Consider the following 18,196-nt stretch of genomic DNA (forward strand, 5'->3'; position numbering starts at 1 on the left):
CATTCTATAAGAAACTACTAAATCAGAGATAAATGACCCTTTTAAGAAAGATGAACTTTTCACTAAAACAGGCTGTAAACAACCATGAGGACCTTTGTTTATGCAGGTTCGGTGCATATATATAATCCTACTCTGGTGCACCAACCCAATCTGTGAGTTCTGAAGCATTTTTATAGCCAGACTATTTAGGCTCAGATTAAAGATCCCAATTCCGATTCCATTTGCTTAAACTCTGCTTTTCCTCAAAAGGCATATGAAGATAGATCTCTCAGATATGCTACAAAACCAAAATCCTATCCTCTAGGAATATTCCAACTTTGAAATTTAGGTAACTGCATAAAAATTCATAGCATTAGAAATTATGAGATTATAAACCATACCTGCTAAATTTGTAGAAAGCGCCTTTTCTTTCTCTTATCCACACCCCCCCCCCCGCCCCCGGCAACTGTCCTCATCTGCTGCTAGGTCCTCTTCCCAAACTCTATAAAACCTATTATAATGTCTATCATTTGAGAAAGGAGCTTATTCAGGTATCACTGCTGAAGTTATGTGAAGGAAGCTTAAATTAAAGGTATCTCAGAGCTTCCTGACCCAATTGCAGTACAAAGCTTTGCTCTTCTTTGACACTACCTCATTGTGTAGCACATATATAGAAACTCCCTGTTGCCCATCTGCCAAGCAGCCCCTCTTTTCGGATGCCACCACGTCCCTACTCTGTATTGTAATGGCAGGGCTGGGACTAGCGCTCCATCTCAACAATAAACAGGGAAGAGTGCAGCTGTGATCCAGGAGCCTGGCCAATCGAAATGCACCGTTTTCCAGGTTGTAGGATCAATCTGCTGGTGGGCACACGGCTCAATCGGGATCAGTTTGAGGCATCCCTCAGGTGTTCTATACAGATATTAAAAGAGGTTCTCTTTGCACTAGAATTAACAGCTATTAAGGATATCAGTTTGGGGCTCCCACTACATGGTAAAAGTCCTTTTCAAAATGAAGCCAGGAGAGCCTACGCTCTAATTACCACTTCTGCTCAAGCTGCAGTAACAGAGATTTGGATTTATGCTCTTGCCTAAAACAAACAAGGACAAAATATATGGAATGAAGGTTTGTAGACGTTGAATACCAAGCAACAAAAGAGAGTGATCCTCGAGACATAAGAAACACACAAAATAAACCCTATGACTGCTCCACCTTGCTGAATGGAATTTCTATGCCATGACACAGGGCAAAGGAACCCAGACAGGGCCCGCAGTCTCAGTTCAAGAGACAGAACCAGCAGTCCAGGAAAGCCAAGGCAGTGCAAATTCACAGGGCAGAAGACCAGAGAGGAGACTGCTCCACAGAGAACTCCAGAGATCCTCACACAGTCCACCTGCATTGAGACTTCAACTGAGTACTAGTCAGTATGTGCATGCAAGGCAACCTCCCAAAACCCAAATCAAGGAAAGAACCACTTGAAAGCCAACAGTCAGCACTCTCACAGGGCCAGGAATAATTCCTGTTTCCACCAACCAAAGTGGAAAACATCATAATTCATAGAATAACAGGTAGAGTACTCAGAAGAATTTTGCCCCAGCTGTGAAGAAAAAGATAGCCCTTGACTAAATACCACTATGGTCCCACCTAACAAAGCTTAAATCAAGACTCGGAAGAATTACACTGTTTCCAAGTAACTTTACTGTATCCTAAAACAAAGCTCAAAAAATATTTACAGATACACAAAAATATCAGTAACAAACAAGGTAAAATTCACAATGTCTTATGTCCAATAAAAAATTACTAGGTATGCAAATAAGGAAAATGTGATCTACAAGGAAGAGAAAAAAAAGTCAACTGAAAATAACTCAGAAATGACACAGATGACAGTGTTAGTAGTTAAGAACATTAGAACAGTTATTATAAACATATTCTATATGCTTAAGGAGCTAAAAGAAAGACTGAACATATTAAGATGTGAAATACGTAAGAAATACTCAAAATGAAACTCCAAAGGTAAAGCATTTAAGATGAAAAATACATGGGATGAAAACTGGGGCAGATTAGACACTACAGACACTACTACCCAAAAAGAAACACAGAATGAAAACAGAGGAAAAAAAGACTGAAAATGAAAAAAAACACACGAAAGCAAAACTGAGAACAGGAAGAAAATGGATGCAGACCTGGATCAGGCCATGCCTGAAGCTGATCCCTAGACTTTTCAACTACATGAACCAATTACTTAGGCCCAATCGGAGTTAGGTTTGGTCACTCACAAAATACACCCCCTCAATATTAAAAGGTTCTTGTGGGCATCTGTGAGGCTACTGGTTTGTATGCTATATGACAATATCAAAAGACAATGCACGGGGATTACTGACAAATGTCTGTTGACTATAAACATTCCCACTCTTTGTGATACAATGATATACCCTCTCTTAAGCTTGAAAGCATGTGTAGGACAGTTGACATTGTACCAGTCTTCTCTATCTGGAAAGAAGGGGGAACAATGGCTCACCTTCACAGAATCTAAAGAATACCTTCTATACAGGTTTATACTCGAGGCACGACTCAACAGACTCAGGCTCATAGTTAATCTAAAGTAGAAGTACAGAATGCACCTTGTACAGTCTACCTTTGCTTTTGCAGTTTAGGCTACCCTTCAATGAGCACTCCTTTCTGGTAAAATAAAAGAAAAAATGACCTAGCTATACTTACCAAATTTTTTTAATACTTACTAGGATTTGTGTTTAGCATCTATATAAATATTTTTGCAATCATCACAAAATAACCCTATTTAAATAAAATGAATGAACCCACATAATTATAGTCAACTGATCTTTGACGAAGCAACAAAGGCAATACAATGAAGAGAGCCTTTTCAACAAATGATGGTGGGACATCCACATGCCAAAAAAAAAAAAAAAAAAAAAAAAGAATCTAGACCTTACACCCTCCACAAAAATTAACTAAAAATGAATCACATACCTAAATGTAAAATGCAAAAAACGGTGATAACTTTTTCATGGATCATGAAAGAAATAACTGATAAGCTGGACTTAATTAAAATGAAAAACTTCTGCTCTCTGAAAACTGCTGTCAAGAAAATGAGAGGCCACAGTCCAGGAGCAAATATTTAGCAAAGATACATCTGATAAGGGCCAAGAATATACAAAGAACTCTTAAAAATTCAACCATAAGAAACCCACTTAAACATGGGCCAAAGATCTTAACAGACACCTCATCCAGGAAGGTATACAGTGGCAAATAAGCACATGAAGGATCATGTCATTAGGGAAATGCAAACTGGAACAAGATTCCACTGCACACCTATTAGGAAGGCCAAAATTCAGGACACTGACACCACCAAATGCTGAGGATACAGAGAGGCAGGAACTCTCATTTGTGGCGTAGGAATGCAAAAAGTTACAGCCACTTTGAAAAACAGTTTGGCATTTCCTTAAAAAACTAAACACATTCTTGTCATGTGATCCAGCAATCATACTCCTTGGTATTTACCCAAAGGAGCTGAAAACGTGTCCGCAAAAAAACCTGCGCATAGATATTTACAGCAGCTTTATTCCTAATGGCCAAAACTTGAAAGCAACAAAAATGTCCTTCAGTAGGTGAACGGATAAATAAACTGGTGCATCCAGGCAGGTAGTATTATTCAGCACTAAAAAAAAAGCATCATCAAGCCATGAATAGACATGGCAGAAACTTAAAGGAGTATTATTAAGTGAAAGAAGCCAATATGAGAAAAGCTACATACTGTATGATCCCAACTCTGTGTTCTGGAAAAGGTAAATCTATGGAGACAGTAAAAGGATCAGCGGTTGCCAGGGACTGGGTCAGGGAAAGGAGGATGGACAGGCAGATTGGGAGGATACTGGGGAGAGTGAAAATACTCTGTATAAACCATAATGATGGATAAATGTCATTATACCTATGTCCAAATCCACAGAATGCCTAACATTTAGGGAATGAACACTAAGAGAAACTAGGGACTTGGGGTGATTATAATGTACCCGTGTAGATTTATCAATTCTCAAGTTGCACCAGTCAGCTGGAGGATGCTGATAACGGGGGAGGCTGACAATGGGGAAGGCTATGCATGTGTGTGGACTTATAGGAAACTACCTTCCTCTTTATTTTGCTGTGAACCCAAATCTGCTCTAAAAAAATAGTCTTAATAAATAGAAAAAAAAATTAAAAATAAAGTCTTTTTTTAAAAAGTATTTTCTGCTCAATAAATTAATCCAGAAATAAACACTCTACAATGTAACTGTTATAATGTAACAGTCTTCAATGTAATTCAGAAAGTTGTAGTACTCTTTTTTCAATCGATACTAGACTGAAATAGCAAAAGGTAACTCCAGAAAACCAACTTCAGGGTCTGGGTTTCAGTGTTAAGAATTCTATCATCCATACATTCTGTGTTTACAGAGCACATGCCAAATGCAGGTTCAGTGATCAACAAATTTCTGTATCAAGTACAACAATGACTGGAAATAAAAATAGCAACAAACTGATCACTCTAAAACAGAAGCAAATCCAATGCTGGATTCTCAATCCAGTTTTGTTTTTACGTGCAAAAGTCCCTTTACCTTTCTGGAATTCAATATCTTCATCTGTAAAATAAGGCATTTAAAAACAGACTCCAAAATTTGGATGCAGAAGTCCACCTGGGGAATTTCACAGTCCCCAGACTCTGATACACTCCTTGGCCACATGAATCACAACTTGGGGGCCTCTAAAATTCTATGATTATATTCACTCTGGTTTAAAAACAAAAAGCCAAGAATGAAGTCTGAAACACATGTCTTTCTGTGTCTTATCTGAAGCTCCACTTTAAAAAAAAAGTCAGGGGGCGCCTGGGTGGCTCATTTGGTTGAGCGGCTGACTTCGGCTTAGGTCATCATCCCACGGCTTTTGAGTTCGAGCCCCACATGGGGCTCTGTGCTGACAGCTCGGAGCCTGGAGCCTGGAGCCTGCTTTGGACTCTGTGTCTCCTTGCTCTCTGCTCCTCCCCTGCTCATGCTCCCTCTCTCTCTCTCTCTCTCTCTCAAAAATAAACATTCAAAAAAATTTTTTTTAAAAGTCAGGTATTTTTATGATTTAGGAAAATATAGTGATCAATATAACACCCAGAAATAAATGCTAAGATTTTGTTGTATTTGTTTTGCATTTTTTTTTTAATGAAAGAAATAAAACCATACAGATATGGCTGAAATCTTCTTTGGACCCTCTCTCATTGTTCCCTCTCTAACTGCCCAGAAGCAAACATTATCATGAGTTTGATAGATATCTTTCTGGCCTACATTATGCTTTTACTGCTTTTTTTCATTCAACACTGTTTTTTAATTTTTTATGTTTTGAGACAGAGAGAGCAAGGGCAAGAGGGGGGAGGGGGAGGGGACTGGGGCAGGGGGGGAGAGAGAGAGAGAGAGAGAGAGAGAGAGAGAGAGAGAATGAGAATCTCAAGCAGGCTCCATGCCCAGCGCAAAGCCTAATCTGGGGCTCGATCTCACAACCATGAGACCATGACCTGAGCCAAAATCAAGCGTCAGATGCTTAACCCACTGAGTCACACAGGCACCCCTCAACACTGTTTTTTAAATCTATAAATGTCGGTAAGCCAGTTAACTTATTCCAACTGCAAACTAGTATTTGGTTCGTTCATTCACTAAGTCAACAAATATTTACTATTTACTAGTAAGTGCTTACTATGTGCCAGGCAGCTTGTCAGGCAGTCTAGATTCAAGAGTGAACCAAACAAACAAAAAAAACCTGTCCTCATTGAGCTCACGTTGTATAGGAGGACACACAGTAAGCACAGTTGAAATAACACACAGAGTTGTCCAATAATGATAAATGCCAAGAAGAGAAAAAGTAAAGCAGGGAAAGAGGGCAGCAAATGTCTAGGCAGGGGCAGGCTTGCCATTTTAGTAGTACAGCCAGAAGTTTTCACTAAGAAGACAATTTTCAGTAAAAAAATGAAAGGAAATAAGAGAGCTAACTCTGGGGAAAGGCATTCTAATTCTAGGCAGAGGGAAGAACAAGTACAAACTGGGAGTGCCTGGCATATGTAAGGAACAGCGAGGAGACCAACAGGTCAACACAGTGAACAAGGGAGAGAGGGGTAGGAGTGACATAATGGGTGTTTAAGAAGAGGGCCAGATCAGATGAGAGTTACAACTCTGATCAAGTGAAAATACCACATCCATCACTGCTTCATCAATGGATATGTAGGTATCTGCAGTTCTGTGCCATTAAAAACACCACCACAATGACCACTCTGTATATCTCCCCATGCGCACATATTGCAAGAATGTTTGTGGGGCACACACACTTAGAATCAAATAATTACAACAGCATAAGCATATGATCGTGCTCTCCAAGTTGGCTGCAACCAATTCTCACCCACCAGTTTACGGAGGGTTCCTGTTAGTACACACATGCACCAGCACTTGGGACTGTGGGTCTCTTTAATTTGCCAATCTAAAGTACCTAATAATACCACATTGTTTTACTTACTCATGTATATGAAGGTCTGTTTGGAAGCTCTCTACTCTGCTCTCTTGGTTTCATTTTTCTAACTGTACAATTTTAATTTCTAGGAAACAAAACATAACTTATTTCTATTGCCCATTCAGGATTTCTCTTGTGCAAAGTGCCTATCTATTTCGCTGGCCCATTTTCTACTGGGTTTCTTATTTATTGTAGTTCTTTGCATATTCTGGACATAAATCCTATCAGTTATATATGTTATCTATATGACAAATTATCTTCTCCCAGACTGTGATTTCATTCATGGTGTCTTTTGACATACGGTAGTTTTTAAGTTTGATATATTCAAATTTACTAGATTTCCCCCACCCCAGATTTGGCATTGTGTATTATTTAAGAAATCCTTTCTCACCTCAAGGTTGTAAAGACAGTCTCCTATAATTAATTCTAGGTTTTAAGTTTCATTTTTCATAGGAAGGTCTTTCACCAATCCAGAAAATGCAGATACTGACATCTCAATCACTCAAGTACCCTCCAGACCCTCAACACTCCTATGGGCTACCTGTCCTCCTCAGACATGCAGGACCTCACTGCTGTGTGAAGTATCCTTTCTGATCATGGAACTGAAGATTTCCCTCTCACATTCTTGAGCTCTGCATTAATTTTATCCAGCATTTTTACATATAAATTCACATCCTGTACACAGATTTCTCACAAAATTATATGGCATTACTTGCTGAATGTAAATATAAAAGAAATCTACCTTTGTCCAATTGCTCTTTAGAATAATGGCTCTCTTTCCATCACCAAGTGCATTTCTGAAAAGAAAAATAAATATTCATTTTTATGCATTTAATAAAGGCATTATATATTGTGTATCTATTTGTACTTCTTGACTTTTCCAAAAATAACCTAGTTTAAAATAATTTTTTAACTTTTAAAAACCCATATAAGTCCATTATAGGAAATTTGGAAAATACAGAAAAGCAAAACAAAAGGAAAAAGTCACCCAGAGTCACAATCACAACTACCCAGGAATAACTACTTTTCTTATTTCTGGAGTTATTTCCTGCACGTATCTTATCTACATCTATGCCAAACTTGTTATTATTTGCATGGTTTTTCTGCACTATTTTTGCGTGTCAGCCAGACTTCTGATCTCCAAAAATATAATTCCCAGATCTTTCACACATCAGCTAAGCTGCAGCGGACAGAGCCTGAAAACTGAAACACAGATGGAAGTTAAATTCAGTACAATCGCTAACTCAATTTGGGATTATTTAGGAAGTTCTTAACCTCTCTGGCCCGCTTTCTCACATGTAAAACGAGGGTGATAATTATAATTATTGTAAGCCAATCACAGCAATCTTACTCTCCTTTGCACTGACTAGTTTTGAGGTAGTCCTATAACCCAGAGCTGGCCAATGAGAGCTCAGAGGGCTCATCACTCAAAGAGATTACAAGGAAGAATAAAGCTAGATAACTTACATTGCCAGATAGCAGTAGCTTCTACCAGACTATATACAGTTTAAAAAAAAAAAAAAAGTCTATCTAAAGACCAACAGATTAGTACAAACAAATCAGAAACAGATGCTGACATACAGTCACCTGATCTACTTGACAAAGATGAGCACTGCTGTGCATGGAGAAAACATACGTTCTTAAGAAACAGTGATGAGTCAACTAGACATCCATGTCCATCCTGAACCCTACCTCACACTAAATACAAAAACCAACTCCAGGTAGACTATACGTCCAAGTGCCAAAGTTAAAAAATCATTTCTTTCAAATGCTTTTGAAAGAAACAGAACATTCTGGTGATGTTAGAGAAAGCAAAGGTTATAAACAGAACCCAAAAAGTGCTTATCATAAAGGAAAAAACTGATACATGGCACTATATTGAAGTTAGTGTCATCTGTTTGTGAAAACAAAACATCAAAAGTGAAAAGGCAAGCCACGGAATGTGAGAAGCTATTTGTAACACATATATTTGACCAATGACTCATATCCAAAATAAATTTTTTTAAAACCTAATGAATAAGACATTCTACTCAAAAGAAAAGAAAATATCCAAACAGGCACTTCACAAAAGAGAATATCCAAATGGTCGATAAGCGTATGAAAAGATGCTCAACTTAAATATCCTTGATCAACTTAAGGAAATGCAAATTAAAATCACAGCAATGTGTCATTACATACCCATCAGAATGTCTAAATGAAATGACACAAAATAGTAAGTGTCAGTGAGGACGTGGAACTGAAACTCTCATATACTGCTGGCAGGAGTATAAAATGATACAACCAGACAGGAAATTATGTAGGAAAGCTGCATATAAGCATACTTTCGTCCCAGCAACTCCACTCCTTAATTATATTCTCAACAGGAATGAATACGTATGTTCACAATGATACTATCTGTAAAAGCCAAATACTAGAAACTACCCAAATGCCCATCAACATTAGAATGGATAAAATGTGGTATATTCATGCAATAGATGAACACTTTACAACTACATGCAACAATATGGATCTCAAAAACAATGCTGAATGCCAAACATAAAAGAGCACATACCATATGACTATTTACATTGCACAAAAACAGGCAAAACTAACCCGTAGCGCTGGAAGCTGGGATAGTAGTTATCCTGGGGGAGGAGGTGGGCAGACTGGGAAGAGGAAAAAAGCAGACTTCTGGGGCTGTGATCTGGGTGCCGATCTTACACATGTAAGGTGCCGGGACCTTACACATGTAAGGTTTCTGAAAATTCAGCCTATATACTTATGAATCATATGCTTCGCAGTATGTGTATTTTTCTTTTTTCTGAAGATTGCATGAGCCATTCTTTTGCTGGAGACTAGAATGTCCAGTTTAACATCTGAAATACAGTAGCCAGACTGAGGTCCAAGTCACACAGTGGGGCTAGAAAAATCCTAGGTCTTTGAGGACATTGTTGAGCAACTAAATACACAACCCTAGAGCCACGTTCTTCTGGATTTTTTGAACGAGGTTAAGTTTTCTTCACCATGTAAACAGGGTTTTCTACTATTTGCAACCAAACACATCATGACAGAATGGCATATCTCGTCTCATTACTTCTCTCCCTAGATACTTTTAACAGCTGCCTATACTGTTACATTTCCTCTTATCTCAACCCACTCCAACCCAGCATCCATTCCAAGCTTCCCACAGACAGATCTCCCTAGGGGAACTAGAAGATGTTCATATTGCTCAATCTAAGTTCCATTTGGCTTCTCAGCAACAGGCACTACTGGCCACTCTCTCCCTCTTGCTTTCATGACATCACGCTTCCAGTTTTCCTCTTACCTCTCTGGCTACCTCTTAACAGTCTCGATGCAGGTTCATCTTCCCTTAACTGGCCACTATTTGTGCCCCTCAAGGCTCAGTCCTAGTTCTCAGCTCATCCTCACTCTAGACCAGTGGGTCTCAGCCTTGGTTACACATGAGTACTATTTGGGGGGCTGCTAGAAGCCCAATTAATCAAAAATCTCTGGGTTGGGGTATTTCTTCCAAGCTCAATTCCAGAGTGCAATAAAAGTTGAGAACCGTCTCCCCAAGCAACCTCACCCACATCTACAACTTCAAATCATCTAGGTTAACTATCCCAGCATTTGTCTCCTGCCCAAACCTCTCCCTGGAGTGGCGGACCTACCTAACTCATTGCCAATGTGACATTCCAACTGGAATCCTTCAAGGACACTTTAAATCAGGATGTCCAAGAGTGAAGTCAAGTTCTATTTCCTACAAATGTATCCCTTCTAGTGAGCTCAGTATTACAGAGTAAGCCTATAATCTATGAAGTGGCTGAAGGCAGAAACTTCATAATAGTTCCAAACACCAAACCATAAGCAACCTCTGTCCCTTCTACTTTCAAAGTATGTCAAATCCTTCCGCTTCTCCATTTCCACTACCATTACCCTGCTCCAAGCTACCATCATCTCTGGCCTAGAGTACTGCAATAGCCTCCTAACCCACATTCTTTCTGCATCCCCTCCAAACCCATTCTCCTCACTACAACTAGACTGATCTTTTTAAGGTATTAATCGTGCCATCTCCCCTCAATTTAAAATCTTTTACTCACTTCTTGATGTTCTTAAAGGCCAACAGTCTTAATGAAGCCTACAAGACCCTCCCTGGTCTCGCCCCTGACCACCACTCCCCTCCTCCTCTGTATTCAGGCCACCCAGCACACTACTAATTCCATGAATACAACATCCTCCCTCCCACCATTGGCCCACCGTCTAGAATACAGTGGGAACTATGTCCGTTTTTGCCCATTTCTGACAGAGCTAAAAGCAGAACTCCCATCATACTGGCTGAATCAATGTTGAATATTGTTATTATAATTAATATAATATACAATACTACAACTATAGTACTATATTACAATCACGTTGTAAATACTATATTCATTAGTGCCTGTGTATATAAATATATAAGAACACTAACATATTTTCACATTTACTAGCACATGACCACATCCTCCTACTAAAACCAACTGGGCATAGTAAATTACATGGGGTTACTGCTCATCCAACCTAGTACAGCCTAAAACCTAAACACTCTGGAGAGCAGGTATGCCTTTAGGAACAGCAATACCCTGAACAATACATCTCTGAAAACAGGAAACAAGAAATGCAAATGGCTACTTACTCTTAAAGACTGTGTGACATAATGGTGAGAGTACTGAACAGAAGGTAAGAGAGAGTTCTAGCCTAGATGATCCAACTGAATACCTGTTACACGGCAAAGTGTTCTCTCTCCAGCCCCTTCACCTATTTCTTCATATATGACGTGCTACATTTTGCCTTAAAATGTTAGGAATGAATACGTATTGTCCCCTCCTCTAGCTTCCATGTGGCTTTGCTAGATGAACCATTTCTGAGCTATCTCCTTCCCCACCCCTAACTTTTCCCTGGAGGATGAATAATAACTACCTAGTGGAGGGGGAGGGGCACAAATCATAGTGGCGTAGCCTCTTCTTTTTCTCTTTGGAATCTTCTACTGAACACCATCATAACACCAGATTCCCTTTTCCTCCAAGCTTAAAGTTCATAAAAGTCGCTGTAGCCAGTTCTGTCTGTGATCATGGATGAATAAGTCACTTAGCTATGAGACTATCCTGATAAAGCTCTGTTCTCTAAAAACTGGATCAGCATTAGAGGTAAGGCTGGATCATCATTTGCTTGTCTTCTGTTTCCATCTCTTAACTGATTCTGGACTTGGGAGGGACAGGGGATGCTATTTATTGACTCTCTCAAATCACAATATATGTAAGAACTTTGCAAGACATAAAAGGATTATCACTTTTTTCATTCCCTATTATAAGTCATCACTATCAGGGACTGACCAGACCAACAAAGAAATAGTAATACCCCTCCTCAAGTTCACAGATCTTACAATGAAGCGACAAAAGCAGGATTCAGATGTAATGGTCATTCACTGCCAAATAAGCAGTGACTGATAACCATCAACTGAATAAACACATACACTATATATCAAAAGTTGTTATCTGGAATTAAAATTATATAAACTCTTTCATCCAAGTAAAAGCAATCAGCAATTTCTCTACAGATATACTTGTACCTGAGTGCAGAATATAAGTAAAAGGATAATCATTACAGAGCTGTAATTTTTCTTAACTAGAAATAATTTATATTCTAATACAAACTAACCAAAGCATGAGTAATCCATTTCGTAAAAGGCTATGGAGCCATGAACATATACAAGGGTATAATCTCTATATACACTGATATGCAACAAGCTCCAAGATTTAAGTATTAGGTGGAAAAAAGTGCAACAGTGTGTAGAGCATGCTCCTATGTTAAAATATATATATTTTAACACACACACAAGGAATATATTTTAAGACACACACACACACACACACACACACACACACACACACGAACATTACATCGAACCAAACGAAACTGCCTATATTCTGACTTATAAAAATGGCAACTGCATTTGATTCAACATAATAAGCCTATATTCTGACTTATAAAAATGGCAACTGCATTTGATTCAACATAATAAGTGCTTATATAGGCATAAGACGTTATGGAAACACATAAGGATCTGAAAAGATGAATTAGGGCAGGGGTCTGAGCTTGGCAAGTGTTTTCAGTTCATTCTTTTGTACTCTTAACTTCTTATGATGTGCATTACTGCTTTTTAAAAGCACAAAGAAGACTGAAAAAATAAATTCAAAAGCTTCAAAAGCAAATTCAGCAGCTTGTAAAAATAGAGTCCGCAAAAGAAAGAGAGCAGCATGAGCAAAAATTCACCAAACCAAAACACTCACAGTGACATTCCTCACACACACTAGGATTTTTTTAAATAGGCTCTAGGCCCAATGTGAGGCTCAAACTCATGACCCCAAGATCAAGAGTTCAAGAGTCACACATGCTCTACTGACTGAGCCAGTCAAGCACCACACACTAGAATTTTTTTAGGTTCTCGCAGGAACATACAATTGACTTGATTTATGCCTCTGGCCTCAGAGAAATTCAGAAAGACACCAAAGAAACAAAAACAAAAAAACAGAAGTCATTTTAAAGTCTATCTTCCTGCTATTAATCACAAGTTGGATCTAAAAGAAGAGAACGTATTATGATGGGTAATTAAATAGTGAAGGTCAAAGTAAATACCAAGTTTAAAGCTCGATAATTTTCCAAAGTAAATTAAAAAAAAAAACATCCAAGGCTAAACTTTCCCTTTCTCCAATTACATTTCCCCTTACACAGTTTATCACATCCCATCAAAGAATGCAGATTTCCACATGTGAGTACCAGAAGGAATGAAACAGTAAGGAGGCACAGCCTAATCACATACCTCGCTTAAGTACCCATAACTACAGAAGCCATAGATATGTCTAATTGCTTTTTCTAGATTCTCCTTTAAACTAAAAACAGCTGATTACTTCAATTAAAACTACCACCCTAGGGGCACCTGGGTGGCTCAGTTGGTTAAGCATCCGACTTCAGCTCAGGTCATGATCTCACAGTCTGTGAGTTCGAGCCCCGCGTTGGGCTCTGTGCTGACAGCTCAGAGCCCAGAGCCTGCTTCAGATTGTGTCTCCCTCTCTCCCTGCCCCTCCCCTGCTCATGCTCTCTCGCTCTCAAAAATAAACAAAAACATTAAAAAAAAAACTATCACTCTATAATGCTCTGTAACTGCCAAATCGTATTTGAAAAGTAAACTTCTGGAAGACATGAATAAAAGGACATCTCAGTCACACCAGGCATTTTGGAGTACACTGCACAGTCCTGAGCCTGAAGTATTCAGCAGATGCTGTAGCAGGAGATAGAGCATTTCCACACACACTACCCCCCTCACCCCAATCCCGTTCCAAGGATTCCCCAAGTGCGACATCTGCAGACCTGGAGGTGCACGTGTCTGATGAATGGGAAGAGTTTAGGTGGGCTCTTGGCCTCACCTACACTCACCCAAAGGTGACCTGATTTACAAACTGTGACTATCTGGCATTAAAACCACACCACCACCACTTTGACCATTTCTGAATGAAGCATTTTCCCCATACACCTCACATCCGGCTCCCCACCTTTGGTCTTAAAATACTTATTATTTCTCTTCTTTCAAGATTACTTTTCACTTATTTTATCCTTGATGTTTAGGGAACGCTGCTTTTTTCTTTTTTCATCTTATCATATGCATTTTCAATTTCACTGTATCCCTTTTTATCACATATTTCAAGTATACATAAAAGTACAAAGAATAACATTAATATAGTCAACACCCATGTACCAGCTTAGCAAGATCTTAACATTTTGCCACATTCACTTCAGATCTTTTTGCAGAACTTTGTTACAGTTGACATCCACTGTGTATCATCTTTCTTATCTCCGATCCCTTTCCCTCCTTCCCTCCCCAGGAGACAGCCACTCCCCTAGTGTTTAACATGCCCATGCATTTTAAAAAGTTTTAATACACACTATGTATTAATTATGGATATGTAAGTCATTTTGCGTATTTTGAACATTATATAAATGGCATCATACCATACAAATCATTCTGCAACTTGCTTTTTCACTCAGCATTGTCATCATTTTAACTGCTACATAAGATTCCATTGTATGAATATACCATCATTTGTTTATCCATTCCCCCACTGATGGACATTTGAGTTGTTTCCATTCCTTTACTCTTACAAACAATGCTATCGTGAAGGCTTGCACGTATCTTCTTGGGGACACATCTGAGTTTGGAGGATATGAGCCTAGAAGTGGGCTGCAGAGTATGCACATCTTCACCTTGCCAAATTGCTGTCCAAAGTGATTGCACCAATTTATATTTTCTCCGGCGGAGTACGCAAGTTTCCTTTGTTCCACATCCTCTCAAACACTTGGTATTATGAAGCTTTAAAAATTTTTGCCAATCTGATGGACATGAAAAAAAGACTCACGGTTTGTAATCAGCATGTCCTATAAGGATATTAATGTTTATAGACTATTTGAAGCATTTATTTTTAATTTTCTTTTCAGCTTTCACATTACCCTTTGATTCTACCATCACCCGTCCGTGGGGATTAGTAGTAGAGACCCTGCATCCAGGCTGTCTGGGTTTAAATTCTGGCTCCATCACACCCACCTAGTATATGAGAACACTTTACTTGACCTCCCCATTCCTGTTTCCTCATCTAAAAAGAGTCAGGAGCAACCACCTCACGGGGTCGTGGAGGGTTGTTGAGCTTGTGTGTGTAAAGTGCTCAGAACAGTGCCAGGGGCGGGGAGGGGTGGGTGGTGGTGGTTGGAGGCTTTACCCTCAGGTGTCCCACAGCTGCTCAGCCAGATTCCCATGACAGATCTACCAAACCTCAGATGTGAGACCTTCAAAACATCTCAACCACGGTAACTCAGCTAAAGGGCATGGGTCCTTCTGCTGTCAATGACACGAGTGAATCACTGGCAACGTGTTCCTTCCTGAAGTCACACTATCTACACTATCTATTCACTTAATCAGGAATGAAACGTACTGTGGACTCAGAAAACATCCCTAGGTTACTGAGCAAGTCATGTAAACAATGTGTGAGAAGGTGGGAAACACCAACAAACCCGTGTGGCACAATATTTCTGACATTACATTGGCATCCAATACATATTGGTGATCACCTAAGAAGGAAATGCTGCTGACCTGCCTCTAGTGAAAACTTCGATGGTGTCGAACCACAAGCTAGACCATCAGGAAGTCAGTACAAGGATGGACACACAACCCTGCTTTTAACCTTTACCTCACCAGGCTACCTGGCTTCTGTACTTCTACTTTGATGCACCTCGTTTGCAGCACAGTTTTAAGAGGATCCTCCTTGAATGTCTAGCATTCAACACTCGTGAAAGAGGGCAGAAACCCCCTGGCTGGCCTCTCAGCTCTCGGAGCTCCCCTATGCAGAGCGGATGACCTTTTGCCCAATCAACATTTCGATTTTCACAAGAGGCTAGCCAAGTTGCCAACCTATTCATCTTGAAAGCACACAGATTCACCATCAAACAGCATAGGATATCTGCAATTCTGGACCTAGCCAGAAGCAATAACCTAAGGACATTTGCAGCTCATTTCTTGTCAGAACCAGTTGAGGACAGTGGTATTGATGGAAGACTGTGTCAAGCCCATCCATTCCTCTAGTCTAGATAGCCTCGGTTTATCCACGGCTTAAGCCATCTAAAAGCTGCATAACGTTAATACAGCGGTATTCTCCGAGGTGGTTGGATTACTGGTGATTTTTATTTTCTTCTTTTTAAACTCTCGTATTTTCCAAATTTTCTACCATGAGAATGTGTTCTGTTTATAATAAAAGAAAAACACATGTTATTTTTAAAAGCTACATACTTGGAACATACTCTCTTCCCCACTCCCACCCTCCCGCATCCCAATGTAAGCACTTTAAAAAATCACTGGTATCAAACTCTCTGCTTTCATCAGAAAACGCCACAAAAAAAATTGTGAAACCCAAAACTGCACTTTCAGAGAGTTTTCTGCTTTCACAGAAAAGTTGTGGAGGTTCTTTCTTGTCCATCACTCAATTCAAGTTACTTGTAAGCCATCTAAGAAATTTCTTCCAGAACTAAACATCAGGAAAACTGTTTCACCCGAACAACTTCTGTCCTCCTTCTTCATGGACAGTGAAAAATCTCATGTAACTTGTCAGGTTTTCTCCTTTTATTTTGGCAATAGAAAGGTCAAACACAAATATGAATTATAACTAATAACTTTACAGGACTTTATGCCTATGCAGCTTTACTCTGAGGATCCCCAGCTCTAAACTGGCTTTTTAGTTTGTCTTGCTGTGCTTGTAATATTCTTCTACTGAGTGCATATATTCCTGCAGCCACTCTAAGCCCATCTTACAGTATGGCAGGATATAACTAAACGTAATAGCATATACTGTTCACTACTAATGCTTGTGATGTTATCCTAAAAATTTTTAATTGAGGAACAACAAAATCATGGCACAGTGTCAACAATCTTTCTCAACTAATACATAAAATCTCAATGCAACATAAGAAACTAAGACTGAATTACATAAATCATAATTCGAGTCTCACAGCTAAACCATTAAATATCTTTTCTTTCTTTCACTTATAAGTGAGATTTACTTAATTTTTTATATCAAGATATAGGAAAGAAACAGCAAAAATTCTTCCAGAATTAGAAAGATCAATTAAAGGAGCAAAAGGAGGTAACACAGGAACACCTGGGATTCTCTCTCTCTCTCTCTCTGCCCCTCTCCCACTCGTCCTTTCTCTCTCAAAATAAATAAACTTTAAAAAAAAGGGGGAGTAACATAGATATTATAAACACAAACTTTGATACCATCAGATAAGATCTGTGTTCAAATCCTGACATCACTACTTACTAATAGTATGAGCCCCCCCAAATTTCAATGTGGAGAATAACATTACCTATTAAGTGTGTTATGAGAATTAAGAAACGCATGTACAAGTACTGAAAAAAGCATACATGTTATCCATTCAATCAACAGCTGCTGCTGTCATTTTTCTATAATAAAGCCTATAGAGCCCCTTTAACCATTTCACTATTTCTGCCAGAACTACTGAAGGATTTTCTTGTCTACCTGCAAAACAGAAATATTTCTCAAAAATGGGTAGTTTCGCATAATAGCTCAGTGACTGGGGTACTCTAACCAACTTACCTAAACTGTCCAGTGCGAAGAAAACAAAGAGCTCGGTTACCATAAAGAAGGTGATTTTCAGGTCTTTAAAAGAAATAATGTTTAGTCAGGAAAGTACATTACATACAAAACAAATAAAAAGCACACAGAAAACATAAGGCATGAAAAACTTCTCAAAACCTTTACATCTATGTGGCAGAGCAGAAGGAATATAGGATTTGGAGACCTAATTGGCTAAGTCCTGGTTCCTTCACTTCCTACCATAGTTAACTTTATTCAAATCAATCTATTTCCCTGTATTCAAAATGTTCTACTATTTCTGCCTAGCTCATAGGGATGCTGTGAAGATAAAATAAGGCATAATAAAAAGTTAGCAAACCACAAGTGTGGCATAGGTACAAAGGACAGAATTATACGCACGTAAGTCAGGACTATACCACTTTGACAAAGAACTCTGAAAGTCTTTAAACTACAACAATAATTTAAACAGCTTCATTTCACATTTTATCCTTTCTAGTTTTATCTGTTTCTTTCCT

General features: G+C 38.9%; 1 protein-coding gene across 9 annotated transcripts in view; it reads right to left on the minus strand.

Moving 5' to 3' along the window:
* Positions 1 to 18,196, minus strand: part of TTC3 (tetratricopeptide repeat domain 3) — a 127,943-nt gene that overhangs the window by 85,627 nt on the left and 24,120 nt on the right. For 7 of the 9 annotated variants that reach the window (XM_040483937.1, XM_040483935.1, XM_040483936.1 and 4 more), the window contains 2 exons: positions 17,682 to 17,744; positions 7,253 to 7,307 (listed from right to left, as the gene is read on the minus strand). In XM_040483937.1, coding sequence (XP_040339871.1) covers positions 7,253 to 7,307; positions 17,682 to 17,744 — 118 coding nt within the window. Of the gene's footprint in view, positions 1 to 7,252; positions 7,308 to 14,784; positions 14,857 to 17,681; positions 17,745 to 18,196 lie in introns of those variants that run through there. The other 2 variants (XM_040483941.1, XM_040483939.1) reach the window with 2 other exon arrangements.

This window comes from Herpailurus yagouaroundi, unplaced genomic scaffold, assembly GCF_014898765.1.
Source record: "Herpailurus yagouaroundi ecotype Mexico unplaced genomic scaffold, PumYag 162, whole genome shotgun sequence".
Lineage (NCBI taxonomy): Eukaryota > Metazoa > Chordata > Mammalia > Carnivora > Felidae > Herpailurus > Herpailurus yagouaroundi.